This window comes from Neofelis nebulosa, chromosome 17 (genome assembly GCF_028018385.1).
Source record: "Neofelis nebulosa isolate mNeoNeb1 chromosome 17, mNeoNeb1.pri, whole genome shotgun sequence".
Taxonomy (NCBI): domain Eukaryota; kingdom Metazoa; phylum Chordata; class Mammalia; order Carnivora; family Felidae; genus Neofelis; species Neofelis nebulosa.
The window spans coordinates 34,138,359-34,155,160 of NC_080798.1; the positions used below are offsets into that span (position 1 = coordinate 34,138,359).

Sequence of the window (16,802 nt, forward strand, 5' to 3'; positions counted from 1 at the left end):
TCCAGTCTCTGCATGTGTCTTGGCCAGATTTTCCAACATAAAGCTTGGACTTTGCCCCTTCCTACCCCCAGTTCTCTCTTGGACAAGGTTAGTAAGGTTATTTGCTTGATCATCGTTCAGTATCTTGAGTCAAAATGGATATTTGGTTGGTTTAACCCACTTATTTTATGGCTAACTTGATATTTACTTTGTGGAAGAGATAAAGTTTTTCTTATATTTATGATAATTGTAAATTAAAAAATTTTAATGAAATGGGATGGGATGATGACTACATCGCAGTATAGATTTGGAAGCCCTCATAACGTTTTTATCAATTAATATCCACTGGTTGAGTTATAATGCAGGATAGATCCAGTTTTTCCCAAATATGGCATTAAATATATAGGTCTTTTCTCTCAGACAGACGTGGAACAAGCTTATTTTCAACTCTGAAGTTGAATAATGATATTTTTTCTATATATTTATTCTTCTGGTTTGGAATTCTGTTCACCTGAAAACTGAGCTGTTTCTTCTAAAATTCCACTGGTTTTTGTCTGGGTATTTAGAGGGAAAGTACCAGTCTGGACCAAGTGTGATCTGAATTCCTGGCATTTATACTGTCACTGCCTTATGCTGTGCAGCCTCAGAAATGTTAAGTATCAGTTGGTAGTCGGAAGGGAATGTTTTTGCTCTGGTCTTTGCTTGCCAGTGGGTGCTGATTTGGCAGGAGAGTGCAGGAAGCCTTCAAGAAGAACAGACTCTCCACAAATGGAAGAATAAAACTAGTCATTCCACAAATGAGCACCTACTGTGTGCCAGGCGCTGTTCTAGAAGCTTGGGATCCATTAGAGAACAAAACACACAGAATCCCTGTCCTTGTGCAGCTTACGTTCTAGCAGCGGTGACAGTCAGATGGGGGAGTGCTAGGGACAGTTGCAGCTTGCGCTCCTAAATATTTTGTTCCAGGTTGGCATCAAAGGCCAGGTGACAGTTGAGCTGAAACAGAGAGACAGGGAGTCAGTCAGGAGTGAATCTGGGAGAGGAGCATTCTAGATAGAGGAAACAAGGGGTAGAAAGGCTCTAGGGCAGGACTGTGCTTGACCCGTTGGGGGAGTAGCACAGGGGCCCCAGGGGGACTGGAGCCCAGGAAAGGAAAGGGGGTCAGGGCTGGAGATAAGTCTGGAAGGTAAGAGGAAGGGAGGCTGCTTCTGTAGGGCTTCACTTTGTACAAAAGGTTTAAGCAAAGGAAGGATGTGGCCTGACTTTGAAAGGATCAACTAGACTGGAGGAGGCAAGGGCTGAAGCAGGGAGGCCAGGGAAGAGGTGATAGTGACTTGAATGGGTGCAGGTGGTGGGATGAGGTAGATTCTGGGTGCATTTTGTGGGTAGACTTGAAAGGCTTTGTTGGCCTGGAGGAGTCATGGAGGCCTTCAAAGATTTTGGCCCAAGCAGCTGAGTAGTGGTGGCTCCACACAGAGAAGGCCAAGGAGCGCGTTTTGTTGACAAGAGATTAGAGCTCAGCTTTAGACATATTAAGTTTAAGATGGTGTTTTTAGAGATTCAGCTTTTAGTGTATCGTGGTCAAATAATTCTATTAACTTTTAAAAGTCTTATTTTTGGGGCCATATTAAAGTAAAATGTGACTTTTATTTTGCATTTATTATTTACACTCATATCCATCATTCCACGTCTTTGTAGGGTCACGTCATTTGAGAAGTTGAGCGTTTCCTTTGTCTGAATTTGTCCGACGTGGATGCAAAATGTTAGATGTATTTTTCCCGTTTTTTTCCTTTTTTATTCGTTTCTTTAAAAATATTTATTCATTTTCTGAGAGAGAGAGAGAGAGAGAGAGAGAGAGAGAGAGAACACAAGCAGAGGAGGGAGAGAGAGAAAGAGAGGCAGACACAGAATCTGAAGCAGGCTCCAGGCTCTGGGCTGTCAGTATAGAGCCTGACTGCAAGATCATGACCTGAGCTGAAATAGGACACTTAACCAGCTGAGCCACCCAGGTACCCCTTTTCCTTCTGTTTTAAACTTAGAAAAGTTTGTTTCATTCAGTTCTTTATTAAAGGAGCTACAAGATTTTCCTTATGAAAGAAAAAAAGTATTTCCTACTCCTTGGCTCTGTTAGACGAATTATTTTTATCTTAGAGTAAAAAGGGGTGGGGGGAATTGGCGGCATATTACTTTTCTTTTCCCTTTCTGGTGAGCGACCATGTTTCTGCTAGTTAGTAGAATGTCATTGGCCCTGTTGGTTTCTGAGGAAAAACATTTCTCTATCAGACAGGAGCCGTTGTTTAAAAATACTCGTTTCAGGGGCACCTGGGTGGCTCAGTCGATTAAGTGTCTGACTCTTGATTTCAGCTCAGGTCATGATCTCAACGATTCGTGAAATTGAGCCCCAGCATAGGCTCTGTGCTGACAGTGCGGAGCCTGCTTGGGATTCTCTCTCCCTCTGTCTGCCCCTCTCTCTCTCTCTCCCAAAATAAATAAATATATATTAAAAAAAAAATACTCTTGTTTCTTTCTTCTGTCCCCGAGAACAGAAGAAAGTTCTGCCATCCCCTTGTTCTGCCATCCCCATTTTCCCACAGGTAGAGATGGCCAATTACAGCCTCACTTCATTGGTTCAAAACAAAACAATGGTTATCTAGAAACTTTAGGAAAAAGAGTTAGCATGTATATGACTTTTGCCTAAAGATTAAAGAATACCGAAGTGTTTTTATGTTTACCCCAACTGAGCCATATTTGTTTTAACCTTGTGCCTTTGCCTATAAATTTAGTATCCTTTAATGTCCATTTAAGAGAGAAATCCTCATTTTCCTCCTGTGGATTTATGGTGATAACCATGCCTTTTTTAACATTAACCTGTGCTTCATAGCTTAGATATAATTATATATTACGTTACCATTGTAACTACCATTCTAGACTAGTGGCATTTCAAAGGTGCAGTGAAAGCCATGGGTTTAAAACAAAGAAGAAAAGTATGATCAACAAGGGCTACTGTTTAAAGATTGAAAAAAAAATTTTTTTTAACGTTTATTCATTTTTAAGAGACAGAGAGAGACAGAGCATGAGTGGGGGAGGAGCAGAGAGAGAGGGAGACACAGAATCCGAAGCAGGCTGTAGGCTCCGAGCTGTCAGCGCAGAGCCCATGTGGGGCTCAAACTCACGGACTGCGAGACCATGACCTGAGCTGAAGTTGGATGCCCAACCGACTGAGCCCCCCAGGCGCCCTTAAAGATATTTTCTAATAAATAATTTTGTCAGTCCTTTAGCAGTGTAAGTTTTTTTTAATGATAGTGATACTGTTTATGTTCTGTTGATACAAATAGTGGTAGGAGTTAAAAACATGCTCTTGTTCAAGAATCTTACACAAGGGATGTACAGTATGTATAAGATTCATAAAGGTGTAATATCCATTAAATAGTAACACTGTTCATAGGACTTTTTCTCTGTCAACTGCTGGACAAACAGGTGGTCTTGTTAATAATATTTGTGATCTCGAAGCCAGCTGCTATTTATATTAACACAATTATTAGTAACAGTGGCATTTCTAAAAGTAGTAGGTACTGTAACAATAGAGTCTAATATCCTGAATATCATCTATCACCAGCAGACATGGATCTCTGCTCTCAGTAACCTCATAAGTGAAAGAATGTGTGAATGGACTCTTGAACATGAATTTTAAGACTGTCTTTTAGGTTAGTGGAGGAACAGGTGTGTGAGAATGACACGGGATTAGTCAGGAGACCTGTGTTCCTGTGTTCGTCCAGCCACACTGCAGCTGAGAGTGCTCGGGGCACCGAACTGAGCTCTGTGTGGACTGGCCTTGCTTCTCCTGTCTACTCAGGAGCCTCGTAGAGTTGTTGAGAACCATATGATATAAGGGCCTCATAAATTGCCCTGCCGTCTGTGGATGGTGGGGTTTTTCTAAGACAGGTGGAGGAATAGGAGGTGCCAGGGTGATTGTTCTTTAGCCTTCCCAGCGGGGGCCACCGTGGTTCCATTTCCTTGTTGGCTTTGAGTCTGTGGAAGGAGGCAGGAATTCTGTTCTGTAGCTCGGTATCTTTGCATTTGTTCTCGTGGCAGAAATCAATCTTGGGGCTGTCAATATGCACAGAAATGATCTATTTCTTCACAGTCTGACTCATTTTCTCTGTCAGGCCTGTTCTTGGGCTCTGTTCAGGAACAAATCCTGCTTGTTGATGAGCTGTCTCCTTGTCTGTTTACAAAAAGTCCTCGTGTTCCGTTTAGCTTGTAACAGACTCAGGCAGCATTCGAAGCCTGTCTTTCCCTTGATTTAGGTCTCTTTCCTCCCCCATCTAGGATCTGCATCTCCAATGGATACTGAGGGGTTTGGTGAGCTCCTTCAGCAAGCTGAACAGCTTGCCGCGGAGACTGAGGGCATCTCAGAGCTTCCCCATGTGGAACGGAACCTCCAGGAGATCCAGCAGGCGGGCGAGCGCCTGCGTTCCCGCACCCTCACACGCACGTCCCAGGAGACAGCAGATGTCAAGGCGTGAGTACTGGTGGGGAGGCAGCACAGCTACTGGGTGGCTCAGGGGCAGGATCCGATTCTTTCCTTCCTTGAATTAGGATGCAGTCTGTAAATGACAGACACAAGCCAGATTCTTGGGAATTCAAGAGGTTTTGTAAACAAGTCAGCAGCCTTGTTCTGTCTCCCTGCTCCAGGTTTTCCAACCTGTCTGCCTGACCAAGCCATGGTCCCGTATCACAGGCAGAGATGATTAGGATGGGAAAAGGTGAAGAGTTTTATCACACAGAAACCCGTTACAGTAGTTCCTGATTGGGTTTGCTGACCACGGGGTCATATTTATGACCGGCTCCCGTAGCTGTATTAGTAAATGCCGTTACACAGATAAGTGTTCCCTTCAAAGCCAGGGAGCACTCTGAGATGAGCAGACTTTTTAAGAGCACTCAGAAGAAATTGATGGGCTGTCAGTGACAAAAAGCCATTCAAGTGAGGGGTGATTCTTTCTGGTCATTGTTGGCAACCCCAACAGCTGCTTCTGCAAGGCCTTGCACGTGCAGTGCCTGCCAGTTGCCCATAGAACAGGAAAGTAGGTGGGCCCAAGAGAGTGCAGCTGAAGAAAAGTGCTGACTGGCTGTCCAGCCAGTGGCTCCTGCTGCCACACGGCATCCGCCAGGCTGTTGATTGCACAGTGGGGGTTGGGGCACCACTAGCCAGTCCTGGGCCACTTCTGGCACTACAGCCACGAATTACATGTGGTTCTTGCCCTCAAGGAGCTTGTAATTTTGGGAGACAGGAAAAACTAAACAAAACAAAACTTTGCTGCTTTCCATGAGAACTGTGATTTACTGATTACTTGTGTCAGAAATTTTACTTAATCCTCTCAACGAATATTAGGGCTCTTGTCCCCTCATTACAGTTGAGCAGCTAGGACTCAGAGAGGGCAGGTAACTGTCAGTTCACAGACCTGGTGAGTGTTGAGCCAGGATTCAAATCCAGTAAGGCTGACTCCAGAGCCTTGATGGAAGGGCCATGGGGGGATGGAGGGGTGCTATTACTTGTGACCTTGGTGGGTCTGGAAAATCACTGAGATTCTGTGTGGGTGATGTGGGAAATCGTTAATCGTCTGTTCAGTCTTCATTGTTTGAACTTGAGAAAGACCCAAGTACTGATGTTTCCATGAGGATGTTATTTTGGGTTTGTAACAAATGTCACAAGAGTGAGTATAAGTGCTACATTCTTCTCCCAACTAATCTTGAAAGCTGAGTGCTTTGGCTGCTCCGCTGAGTTAGTAAGGACTTTGTGGAGATTCTGTAGGTCTCCCCAGAATTTTTATTTAAAATGCTGGTTAGTTTTGATTCCATTGGTTTTGGTAAAGGCAAGTCAGAAGAACTCTGGCAGGAATATTTTACCATCCAGCCAGGTGCTCTTCTGCATTGTTTGCCAACACCCCCGCCAGCCTTGAGACAGATCTGCTTACTTGCCCTCCTTGCAGGCTCCTTACTGTTGCTGCCGATCGCCTGCCGTTACCCTCAGTCTTGAGCACGCAGGCTCTGTGCTTGTGTGCAGGGATGCTGCGGGAGCGAAAAGACCGTGATGCCAGCTGAGTTGCTATAGTTATAATTTAATTGCATCAGCTTTACAGCCTATTAAGAGCAAAAAGGGAAAATGTTTTCTTGGTAACAATTATCAGTCATGCTCTCTTTCTTGTAAATTTCCATTCTTCCTCATCTCTTTCTACCTTAAATTCATTATTTTAGGGAGGAGGAAGTTGGAACATTGAAAGAATGGGTATAGGGTGGGGCAGGTGCTTAAAAAGAAACCAAAGGGCTGATGACTGTATTTTTCCACCTTGATAGGCAGACATAAAGTGTGATGTGAATATTTTAGTACAGGGTGAAGGCAGAGAAGAGAACTGAGTAGGAAACATTTTCTTACATGAAATAAATTTTGAAAGAAAATGTGTCTTTAAGATTTTAGTTAAGATTAAATTGTAGATTTAAGATTGAATTGTTCTGTGCTGAATTCATTTGTTTAAATATACTTTGTTGGATTTTTCATTTCAGGGAACAGATTTGAAAGCTCTTTTGCATGTGTGTTTGATATTTTTAAATTGTTAAATTTCTTCACACATAAAGAATATGCATAACATACATAAAGGTGTGAATCAGGGGTTGTCAGCCTGTGACCCATGAGCCAGATCCAGCCCGCTGCCTGTTAGAGTCTTATTGGAACATGGCCACACTTATTTATGTATTGTCTGTGCTGCTTTTGTGCTACAATAGCAGAGTTGAGTGGTTATGACAGAGACCGTATGGCCTGCAGAGCCTGAAATATTTACTGTCTGCCTTTTACAGGATAAGTTTGCTGACTCCTCGTGTAAATAATAATAAAATGAATTGCACGTTGCACAGTGAAGACATAGATATCGTCAGTATCTGTGAAGCCCTCCCTGGGTACCCATTTTCAATCTCATCCCCCCTCCTTTCCCATCAGAGATGCCTCACTGGATTTTTCCAGTCAGATTCAGAAGCCAAACAACTTAGAGTTGTACAAAGAGAAAGCCAGCAGTCACTCTCTGTCCTTAACTTTATCCCCAGAGTAACCAGGGTTATTAATTTGCTTATTCTTTCACACTTCTCTCCATGTTCATGCAAAGCATAGATGCACATTTATGTGCCCACAGTTTCTCAGTAAATTATAAATTTACTTGAGGTAATACCACTAAGCAACCTCTTTGAGCACTTGCTCTTTGTCAGGCATTGTGCCAACCACTTTACATGCGTTATATAATTTCTTCTTAAAATAGCCCTGTGAAATAAGTGTTTATTGTCTCTGTTTTATAATTGAGAAACGTCAGATAGCAAGGGCCAAGCCAGAATTCAAATGCAGCTTAGTCAGTACGAATCTCTCCCATTCCTGTGGCACTTCTCAGTTCCCAAAGAATTGTCATAGGCGTTCTCCTGGCTGATGGTCACGAGCCTGAGAGGTGAGAGAGGCAGAGATTTGTTTTGACATTTGACAGGAAGAAAATGAAGCTTGGAAAACTGATGTGTCTAAGATTTTCAGGCAGTAGTGACAGGTAAAACTTGAACCCAGGCCTCCTGACTTTGTTTCTATTCCCCGTGTGCTCCTAGAACACCTTTTGTCCTCCTCTTCTGGGACTAGAGTGTTTGACTCCAGCCTCTGTGGTTCTTTGCTCAGGAGAAGCTGCCTGGTTTGCGGAAATTGGGGCAGGTATAAGGCAGGGAGCCTTTGGATTTTCTAACCTTACAAGCTAGAAGTTTCTGGTACAGCCTTTATTTGTAAAGCCACCTGTTACCCTAGATTCCCTGCTCCTTTCCTCAGTTTTCAGTCCGTCTCCCTTTCCCCATCAAGGCTTCTGCCTGTGACTGGACAGTTCCTGTGGGTGCTACCTCCCCCCAGATGGGACCTTTCTCTTTGGACTATTCTAATAGCTAGGTTTTCCATGTCAAGGCTGTCAACCCTTGTACACCTTAAAATTGCCTAGGCATTGGGCACATTCCCACATACCACGGGTGGAGATCTGACACTTGTGGGACAGAATTTGGCAGTCCCTCTTCCAGGGTCCCTCTTCCAGCAGTCCCCCTTCCAGGGTCCATCCCAAAGATACACTGGCAAAACTGTGAAAGACATGTGCCCAGCAATATTCATTGTGGCATTATTTGTGATAGCAAAAATTGGAAATGACTGAAGCATCCATCCATAGGGAGCTGGTTGGATAGATGTGGTATTACTTTTCAGTAGTACAGAAGGATGAGAATGTACACTACTATGGAATGACTCCAGGAGATATTGTCAAGTAAAATAGAAAATCAGGTGGAGAAATATGTACAGTACTCTTACTTATTTAAGAAAGCAGGTAAAAGACACCCAGTGTTCATGAATTGGAAGGCTTAATATTATTAAGATGTTAGTACTTTCAAAATTGATCTGCAGATTCAGTGCAATCCTTATCAGAGTCCCAGCTGGCTTTTTTTGCAGAATTGACAAGTTGATCCTATAATCCATGTGGAAATACAAGAGACCTAGAGTGGCCAGATTTTTAAAAGGCAGAAGAAAGTTGGAAGGCTTATAGTTTCAATTTTGTAACTTCAGACAAAACTACCGTAATCGACACCATGTGGTACTGGCATTAAGGACAGACAGTTGAATAGAATTATGAATCCAGAAATAAACCCATGTGTCTATGATCAGCTGATTTTCAACAAGAGTGCCAAGAGCATCTATTGTTTTTGTCAACAAATAATGTTGGGACAACTGAATATCTATATATAAAAGAATGAAGTTGGACACCTTAACTCTAAATGGAATACAGACCTAAATGTAAAGAGCTAAAGCTTTAAAACTCTTAGAGGGAAACATAGGTCTAAATCTTTCTGACCCTAGGTTAGGCAGAACCTTGTTAGGTAGGAAACCAAAAGCACAAGCGACCGATTAAAAAATAGGTAAATTGAACTTCATCAAAATTAAAAAATTTTGTACTTCAAAGGACACAAGAAAGAAAACCCACAGAATGGGAGAAAATATTTGCAAATTATTTATCTGACAAGGGACTTGTATCCAGAATATTGTTAAAAACTTACAACACCATAAAAACACAACCCAATTTAAAAATGAACAGAAGATCTGAATAGCTGTATCTCCAGAGACGATGTACAGTCAACAAGCAAATGAAGATATGTTCAACATCACCAGCCATCAGGGAAACGCGAATCAAAACCACAACATACTGGGGCGCCTGGGTGGCTCCGTCGGTTAAGCGTCTGACTTCAGCTCAGGTCATGTTCTCGCGGTTTGTGAGTTCAAGCCCCACGTTGGGCTCTGTGCTGACAGCTTGGAGTCTGGAGCCTGCTTCGGATTCTGTGTCTCCCTCTCTCTCTGCTCTTCCCCCGCTCATGCTCTCTCTCCTTGAAAAATAAATAAACATTAAAAAAAAAAAAAAAACACAACATACCACTTCACACACACATTAGGATGGCTGTCATTCAAAGACAGACCATAGTACGTGTTGAGCATGTGGAAAAAGTTGAAACTGCCCTATACTGTTGGTGGGATGATTAGTGGCCCAGTAGAGGTGGTGAGGTATTGACTCTGGACTCATTAGTTCATGTTTGAAATTTGCGCTCATGGTCTCTTGGAATTTGCTGACCTTGGGAGGGGCCGTCCTTCCGATGTCAGCAAGGCCCCAGTTGTGAAAGCATCAGATACAGAAAATAAAAAGGCACGATTAATATAAAAAGTAAACAAACAAAAGGTTACTTACTGGAAAGGGAGGGACTAAAGTAGAGAAAACAGGGACTTTTTTTTTTTTTTTAAATAAATTTGACTTGGGAATTGTGTAAATATTTTACATTATTATAAGACAAAATTAAATTTCAAAAAAGGAGTTCCTAAAAAAGGAAGGTAAATGCTTAATCCAGTTGGTGACATAACCACACATAAAGGAACAGTTCCAAGTGATATCATAATCTGTCTTCAGTCATCATGTCGGAGGTGTTGTTACTGCTGTTTTGGGACTGTTGTGTGTATAGTATAGGATAAAGCAAATAAGTGGTTAGGGTGGTGATGTTGAGAACTGGAACTTTTAGTGTGGGAGATGCAGATAGAAAATCTGTGAAGTTAACCCCAAACTTTGTGTTTTAAATTTTAAATTGGAAGCATCAGTATAAACTCATGATGTAATCTATCTTAAGAAAATTGAAACAGAAGTAAAAACTTCATGTCTAGCTCTGCTTATGGAAAAGGCCTAGAAAGAGTGTAGCAGTGAGCAGGCCTAGTGCCTCAATAGTGCCTCTGAAATCTATTTTTTGTTTGTTTGTTTATTTATTTATTTTGAGAGAAACCAAGCATGAGCAGGGGAGGGCCAGAGAGACAGGAGAAGGAGAATGCCAAGCAGGCTCCGCACGGTCAGTGTGCAGAGCCCAACTTGGTGCTCAAGCCCGTGAAACTGTGAGATTATGATGTGAGCTGAAATCAAGAGTCGGACGGATGCTTAACTGACTGAGCCACTCAGGTGCCCCTAAGATCCATTTTTTAATAAAAGCAGCTGGGGCTCTTTGGCGAGTTAGCTGACTCCCGGTCTGGGGCAGGTCTGTGTAAGCTGAACATGAGACACCTCGTCATGTCAAACAGAGGGAAGTTATGAAGGGCTACTTGAGTCGTGTCAGAAGAACTCAGAAACCATCTTCAGAAGGTCTCTACCGGCTGAAGAGACAATTTGAGCATCATAAAGGTAGTAACTACAATGGATTGAAACACATTAATAAGTGTTTAATATATCCCGGTTCACATATCTATGAATGTTTACATTTGTGAGTTCATAATGACATTAAAACGAAACTCATCAGTCACTTTGAGGGTGCTGGAGAACGATCTCCTAATTCAGAGTAACCGCAGTGGATGAAGAGAGTTTCTCTGAAAGGAAATATTCTAGCTGATGAAAATAGAATACCACCATTTTGCAACCCCTTGGGAATTAATGACTCTCAGCAGTGATCACCACTATCTGCCTACATTCCAAAAGAAATAACCAGACATTGCAGACTTCTTGGTCAAAATCTCAAGTAATCTAAGCAAAAAATAATGCCACCCAAATCCAATCAGACCTTTAGAGCTTATTTTCAATTTAAAGGAAACACAGAGCCTGGAGGAACATGTTAAACGGCATGTGGGGTTGCAGTCAGTAAAACCTGTTACGGGAGAAACTACGCCCTTGCTACTTGTAGTGTAGTCCCATAGGTAAACAGGATTGCGAGCTTTTTAGAAATGGGAGAATCTCACGCCCCATCCCGGACCTACCAAGTCAGAGTCTACGTTTTAATGTGCTTTGCAGGTGATTCACATGTACAGTTCAAGTCTGAGTTGTACTGCTCTACAGGGCAAATAATCCAGAGTCTCCAATAAAGAAATTGTAAGGAAAAAAAATGAGATGGGGGAGCAACCCGTAGATTAAAAAGGATTTAGGAGGCATATCGTCATTCACAAGCAAGAGACCCTTATTTGTATCCCATTCCAAAAAAGCCACAAATTTTTAAATTGTGAAATAATTGGGGGAGTATTTTAGATCTACTTCAGAATAATCTGGGTGGTGGAAAGAGGAAGGTAGGTAGGGATTCACATGAAACGGAGTAGGCTATGACATGTTAATTGTTGAAGCTGGATAATAGGTACAAAGAAGTTTACTATTTTAATTTTGTATTTAAAATTGTTTTTCTATAGGTTAAAAAATTTTTTTAACATTTATTTATTTTTGAGAGACAGAAAGTACGAGTAGTGGAGGGGAGAGAGAGAGGGAGACTCAGAATCTGAAGCAGGCTCCAGGCTGTGAGCTGTTAGCAGAACCTGACGCAGGGCTCGAACCCACGAACTGTGAGATCATGACCTGAGCCGAAGTTGGACACTTAACCAACTAAGCCACCCAGGCGCCCCGTGTTTTTCTATAAGGGTTTAAAAAGGAGGGCCCACTAAGATGACTGTATTCAAAAAGGTAATAAATATTGGTGAGGTTGTACAAAAAATTGGAACCCTTGTACATCGCTGATGGGAATATGAAATGGTATAACTGCTTTGGAAAACCATCTGGCAGTTCTTCAGAAGGTTAAACAGAGAATTATTGTATGATCTAGAAATTCTACTTCAAGGTATATATATCCAAGAAAAATGAAAACATATATTCACACAGAAACTTGTACTTGAATGTTCATGGCAGCATTTTTCATGATAGCCCCAAATTGGAAACAGCCCAAATGTCTTCTCAACTGATGAATGGATACATACATAAATATAAAATGTGATGTATCCATATAATGGAATACTGTTCAATTATAAGAAGAAATAAAGTGCTGATACAGGTTACAACATGGATGAATCTTGAAAAAGTGTTATGCTAAATGAAAGAAGCTAGTCGCAAAAGGGATGTATTGTATGATTTCATTTATATGAAATGTCCAGAATAGGCAGATCTGTAGAGACAGAAAATAGATGAACGGTTGCCAAGTGTTGTGGGGAGTTTGGGAAGGGACATGAGGAATGACTGCTGGTGGCTAGGGTTAGGGTTAGGGTTAGGGTTAGGGAGGGTGATGAAAATGTTCTAAAATTGCGGTGATGGTTGTACAACTCTATGAATACACTAAAACCAATTGAATTGTATGGTATGTGAATTATATCTGAGTAAAGCTATTATAAAAGGAAGGAGGGTGTTACCCTGATACCCATGCTCCAGGCTTCACCCAGCACTACTCAGAATCATTGGGAGGAAAGTTGCCTGGGTGATTCTAATGTGTAGCCAGGGCTGAGAACTGCTGTATTAGAAAGTTAGCTATTACGGATTATTAGAAGAGAGCTAAGATTGCCTATCTGACATGGTAGCCTGGAGGAGAAACCTCAGAGATGGCATTCTAGTTAACCCCTCTAACATGGAAGAGACAAAAATCTACAGTGGGGAGCCCTCTGGGTGCACACCATCTATTTCTGTAGTACTTAGAAGAATAGAAATAAACACGAAGTCCTTTCTCTTCTCCAGTAAGTCTGTTAGTTCAGGACTGGAAATCTTAGGTGTCACCCCTATAAGTGTTAGGGTTATTTGTGCCGCCAAGGGGTCTAGCTTCTTCTCAGTTACTCAGAAGGGACATCAACTTTGTCGGTGGGATTTTGGGTACCAAATCATCATCCAGGAGAAACAGTCTAAGCATCCAATTCTAAGTTTCTTTCTTCCAGAGAGTGTTCTAGATATTAGTAAGACTGTGATTTATATAAAAAAACAAACAACAAACAATTCTTCCATTGTTACATTGCCCCAGGTGAGTGGAAGTGAAACTAGCCATATTTTTCCCATCTCTCTTCAAAAGCATTTATTCGGTCACAGGCTCCTGTATTATTGGACTGGGCAACAGAGAGGGAGCTTGAAGATGTGATAGATATGACGTTTGGCATTTATTTATTTAATACTTATTTTGAGAGAGAGTGTGTGCTCGCACCTGCACAGGAATAGGAAAGGAGCAAAGAGGGAATCCCAAGCAGGCTCCGTGCCGTCAGCACAGAGCCTGATGTGGGGCTCTGTCCCACGAAGCATGAGATCACGACCTGAGCCAAAATCAAGAGTCGATTGTTCAACCGACTGAGCCTCCCAGGTGTCCCTAGTGTTTGGCTTTTAAAGAGAAGCCATGGGGAACCAGCCTTGGATTTGGGTTTGACTGCACTTTGCAAATCATTGATGGCCCCAGACTTCGTTTTCTCAGCTGATGAATAGTTTCTACTGGGTTATTCCTGAAGCTTCTAAAATTTGTGGTTCACTATAATCTGTCTTTACAGATGCTGTGAATACAGGATGGTGGTAAGAGTTTGTGCTCTGGAGCCTGATGACCTGGCTCTGCCGTTTCCTGGCTCTGTGACTTTGGATAAGTCAGTCAACCTCTTTGCACTTTAGTTCCCCCATCTGTATGTAAAATGGGGATTGAGAATAGCATTTACCTCATGATTTACTTTGCTGTAAAATGTTTGTAGTAGTCTAGCCTATCATTTTATTGATATTCTATCATTTTATTTAGGCAAGTTCTTCAGTGTAATTCAGGCATGATCAGAACTATTGCTTATTACCAGATACAGCACCGAGTCTATTATTCCATGTGATAGATCTTTATGGAAAGGCATAAAAAAACCATATAAAAGTGTCTGGGCTGTACATAGGAGGTTCTGAATAAAAAAATTACTCTCTAATATTTTATGAAACATATTAGATGTCCTAATCCTGCTTTTTTCTCCCTGCCCTGTATGCTCATGTAGGTCAGTTCTCCTCGGGTCTCGGGGACTTGACATATCCCACATCTCCCAGCGTTTGGAGAGTCTCAGTGCAGCCACCACCTTTGAGCCTCTTGAGCCTGTGAAGGATACAGACATTCAGGTAAGACCTGCCAGGTGCCAGGTCTGGTGCAGGTGGAACCCTAGCATGCAAACCAGGCTGAAGGCCCTGGACCTTTGTTGTCCAGAGGATGTAGGAATTCTAGATTTCTTTGTTAGTTCTCTTCCCTAGAGATTAAGAGAATGGGAGACTCTGCTTTGGAGATATGGTGGGGAACATCGGTTACTTTCACAGTGCTCTGAGAGGCTGAATTTAGGAAAGCAATTCTGACCTGCGCTTTTTAGATTATTGTAATTATGAGAACAGATTTTCCTTCCTTCCTTGGGCTTAATCCAGGGCACAGAGACATTAGTTATAAGTTTCTCTTGCTTTCTGTGCTGGATCTCAAATAATTTTACTCTTTGTCTTCCACATTTCTTTTCTACATCTTACTTGTATTGGTTGGCAAAGAGCTGGGGAAAACTTAGAGTACTGTTTACTGAAATGTACTCATCGATTTCTAGGAAGTATTTGGCTGCATTAGAGGCACCAGGAAATGGTCTAATAGAGCACTCCAGTCTCATTTAACCTAACATGCCACTGGCATAATTGATTGCTGTTTTAATCTAATCAGAAACTGGTATGGGCGTGTGTGTGCACGCACACACACAGATTGTTAAGGAAAACCTTGTGATTCATTTAGTTTTGAGGAATTGGGAGGCTGCATTCACGTTAGAGTGAAGGGACAGTGAATTGTCATTTTAATCATTGATTCACATTTGAAATGAAAGGATGCGGGTTCTACAAAGGCGAACCATTGTACAGATGGGTACTAATTGTGTTATTATTTGGGCTCAGTTTGAATTAATACTCTCTACCCACTATCCTTCCCAAGAACTATTTTTATCCATCTAATGGCCACCGTTCTACTGCAGTTATTCCATTTCAGTAACTGAAAACCCTGTGTTTGTGTTGAGTTAAATAACTATAGATGTTATTTTTCCTGTTATTGATATGTTCCCATAGTCTTCAGTTTTTTTAAATCTTGTGTACTAAATCATATTTGCTTGTCACCTTATAGATGCCTGCTCATTTCCATGTAATCTTTTTAAATTTTTTAATGTTTTATTTATTTTTGAGAGAGAGAGGGAGAGAAAGTGCGTGCGCTTGAGAGTGGAGGGGGCGGGGGCGGCAGAGAGAGAGGGAGACACAATCTGAAACAGGCTCCAGGCTCCGAGCTGTCAGCACCGAGCCCTATGTGGGGCTCAAATTCACGAACTGGGAGATCATGACTGAGCTGAAGTTGGACGTTTAACCAACTGAGCCACCCAGGCGCCCCTCCATGTAATCTTAAAATGGCATGTGTGTGTAACTGTTGTTTCTGTTTTATTTTTAGCTGTACCTTTTTGTCCCTTCTCTTTTACTGCTTGATGCTCTATAAACCGATACTTACAACAAGGATGAGGTGGGCAAAAGGGATAGAGCTCAAATTAATTTGAATAATCATATATTTTGAAGAGAATCCCTAATAGTGTGGAAGAAGTGGCACTCGCTATAAGGTTGTGTGTGTGTTTTTAATATTTAAAATTCCAAAGAAGTTTTTTTTTTTTTTTTAACCACCAGCTTTTAAATGTTCTTTAACATATCTGTAATACATATTTGGAGTACTCGGCACATTTAGTAATGCACTTCATGAATTCCCTCTGATGTGGTACTCCATTTTTTTGATTTGAGATATTAATGACAGGTTCATAAATGTATCGAGTCATGATGGTCTTCTAACCTTCTGTTTAATGCATGAACACTGCTTCAACACCCCCATTAGATGGTTTCCCAGCAGTGGATGCTCGGTCACATCAAAGAGAGTTTCTTAATTTGGAATGAGCATGGCTAAGAGTTTTGGTCCTGCACCACTGGGAAATCTTTGAACTTTGAGAGGAAGCGTGCTTCCATTTCAGAATTTTACCTCAAGCCTTTTCCAGAATAGCTCCAAAAATGCAAAATGGTCAATCCAAGATAACTTTTGATGAATTGGGAATTGATCATCTAGACCTAAAGATTTAAGACTTACTATTTTCAAAATATTCTGTTGATTTCATCTTCTTGCCAACAAAGGCAAAGGAGAACTCAATTTAAGTTTTAAAGGGCTGAGGCCTTGGCTCTATCTGAGGTGGTTCTAATATTGATAGGGGTTAGAAGTTTTGTATTGTGGGACTCACCCCGCCTGTACTTAAGCCTCCTGTGCATACAGTATCTTCTTGTTTAGTAGTTAGATGTAAGTGCCAAGTCAGCTTTCACCCTGAACATGGAGCATTCTTTCTTTTAATCCTTCTCATTGCATTGTTGGTGTTCCAAGAAGAGTCAACTTGGTCATTTTCAGTTTTTTGCTTTTACAAAAGCCAGATGTACTTTTTGACAGACTTTTTTTCTCATTTATTTTAATGGCTTTATTTATTTTATCTTTTTAAA

The 16,802-nt window shown here is 41.5% G+C and overlaps 1 protein-coding gene across 1 annotated transcript in view; it reads left to right on the forward strand.

Annotated features, from left to right (window-relative positions):
* The window catches only part of NUP93 (nucleoporin 93), a 104,216-nt gene that overhangs the window by 14,716 nt on the left and 72,698 nt on the right, over window positions 1–16,802 (forward strand). The window contains exons 2-3 of the mRNA XM_058709517.1: window positions 4,309–4,501; window positions 14,279–14,396. Of these exons, the coding sequence (XP_058565500.1) occupies window positions 4,323–4,501; window positions 14,279–14,396 (297 nt within the window). The 5' untranslated portion in view covers window positions 4,309–4,322. The remainder of the gene's footprint in view (window positions 1–4,308; window positions 4,502–14,278; window positions 14,397–16,802) is intronic.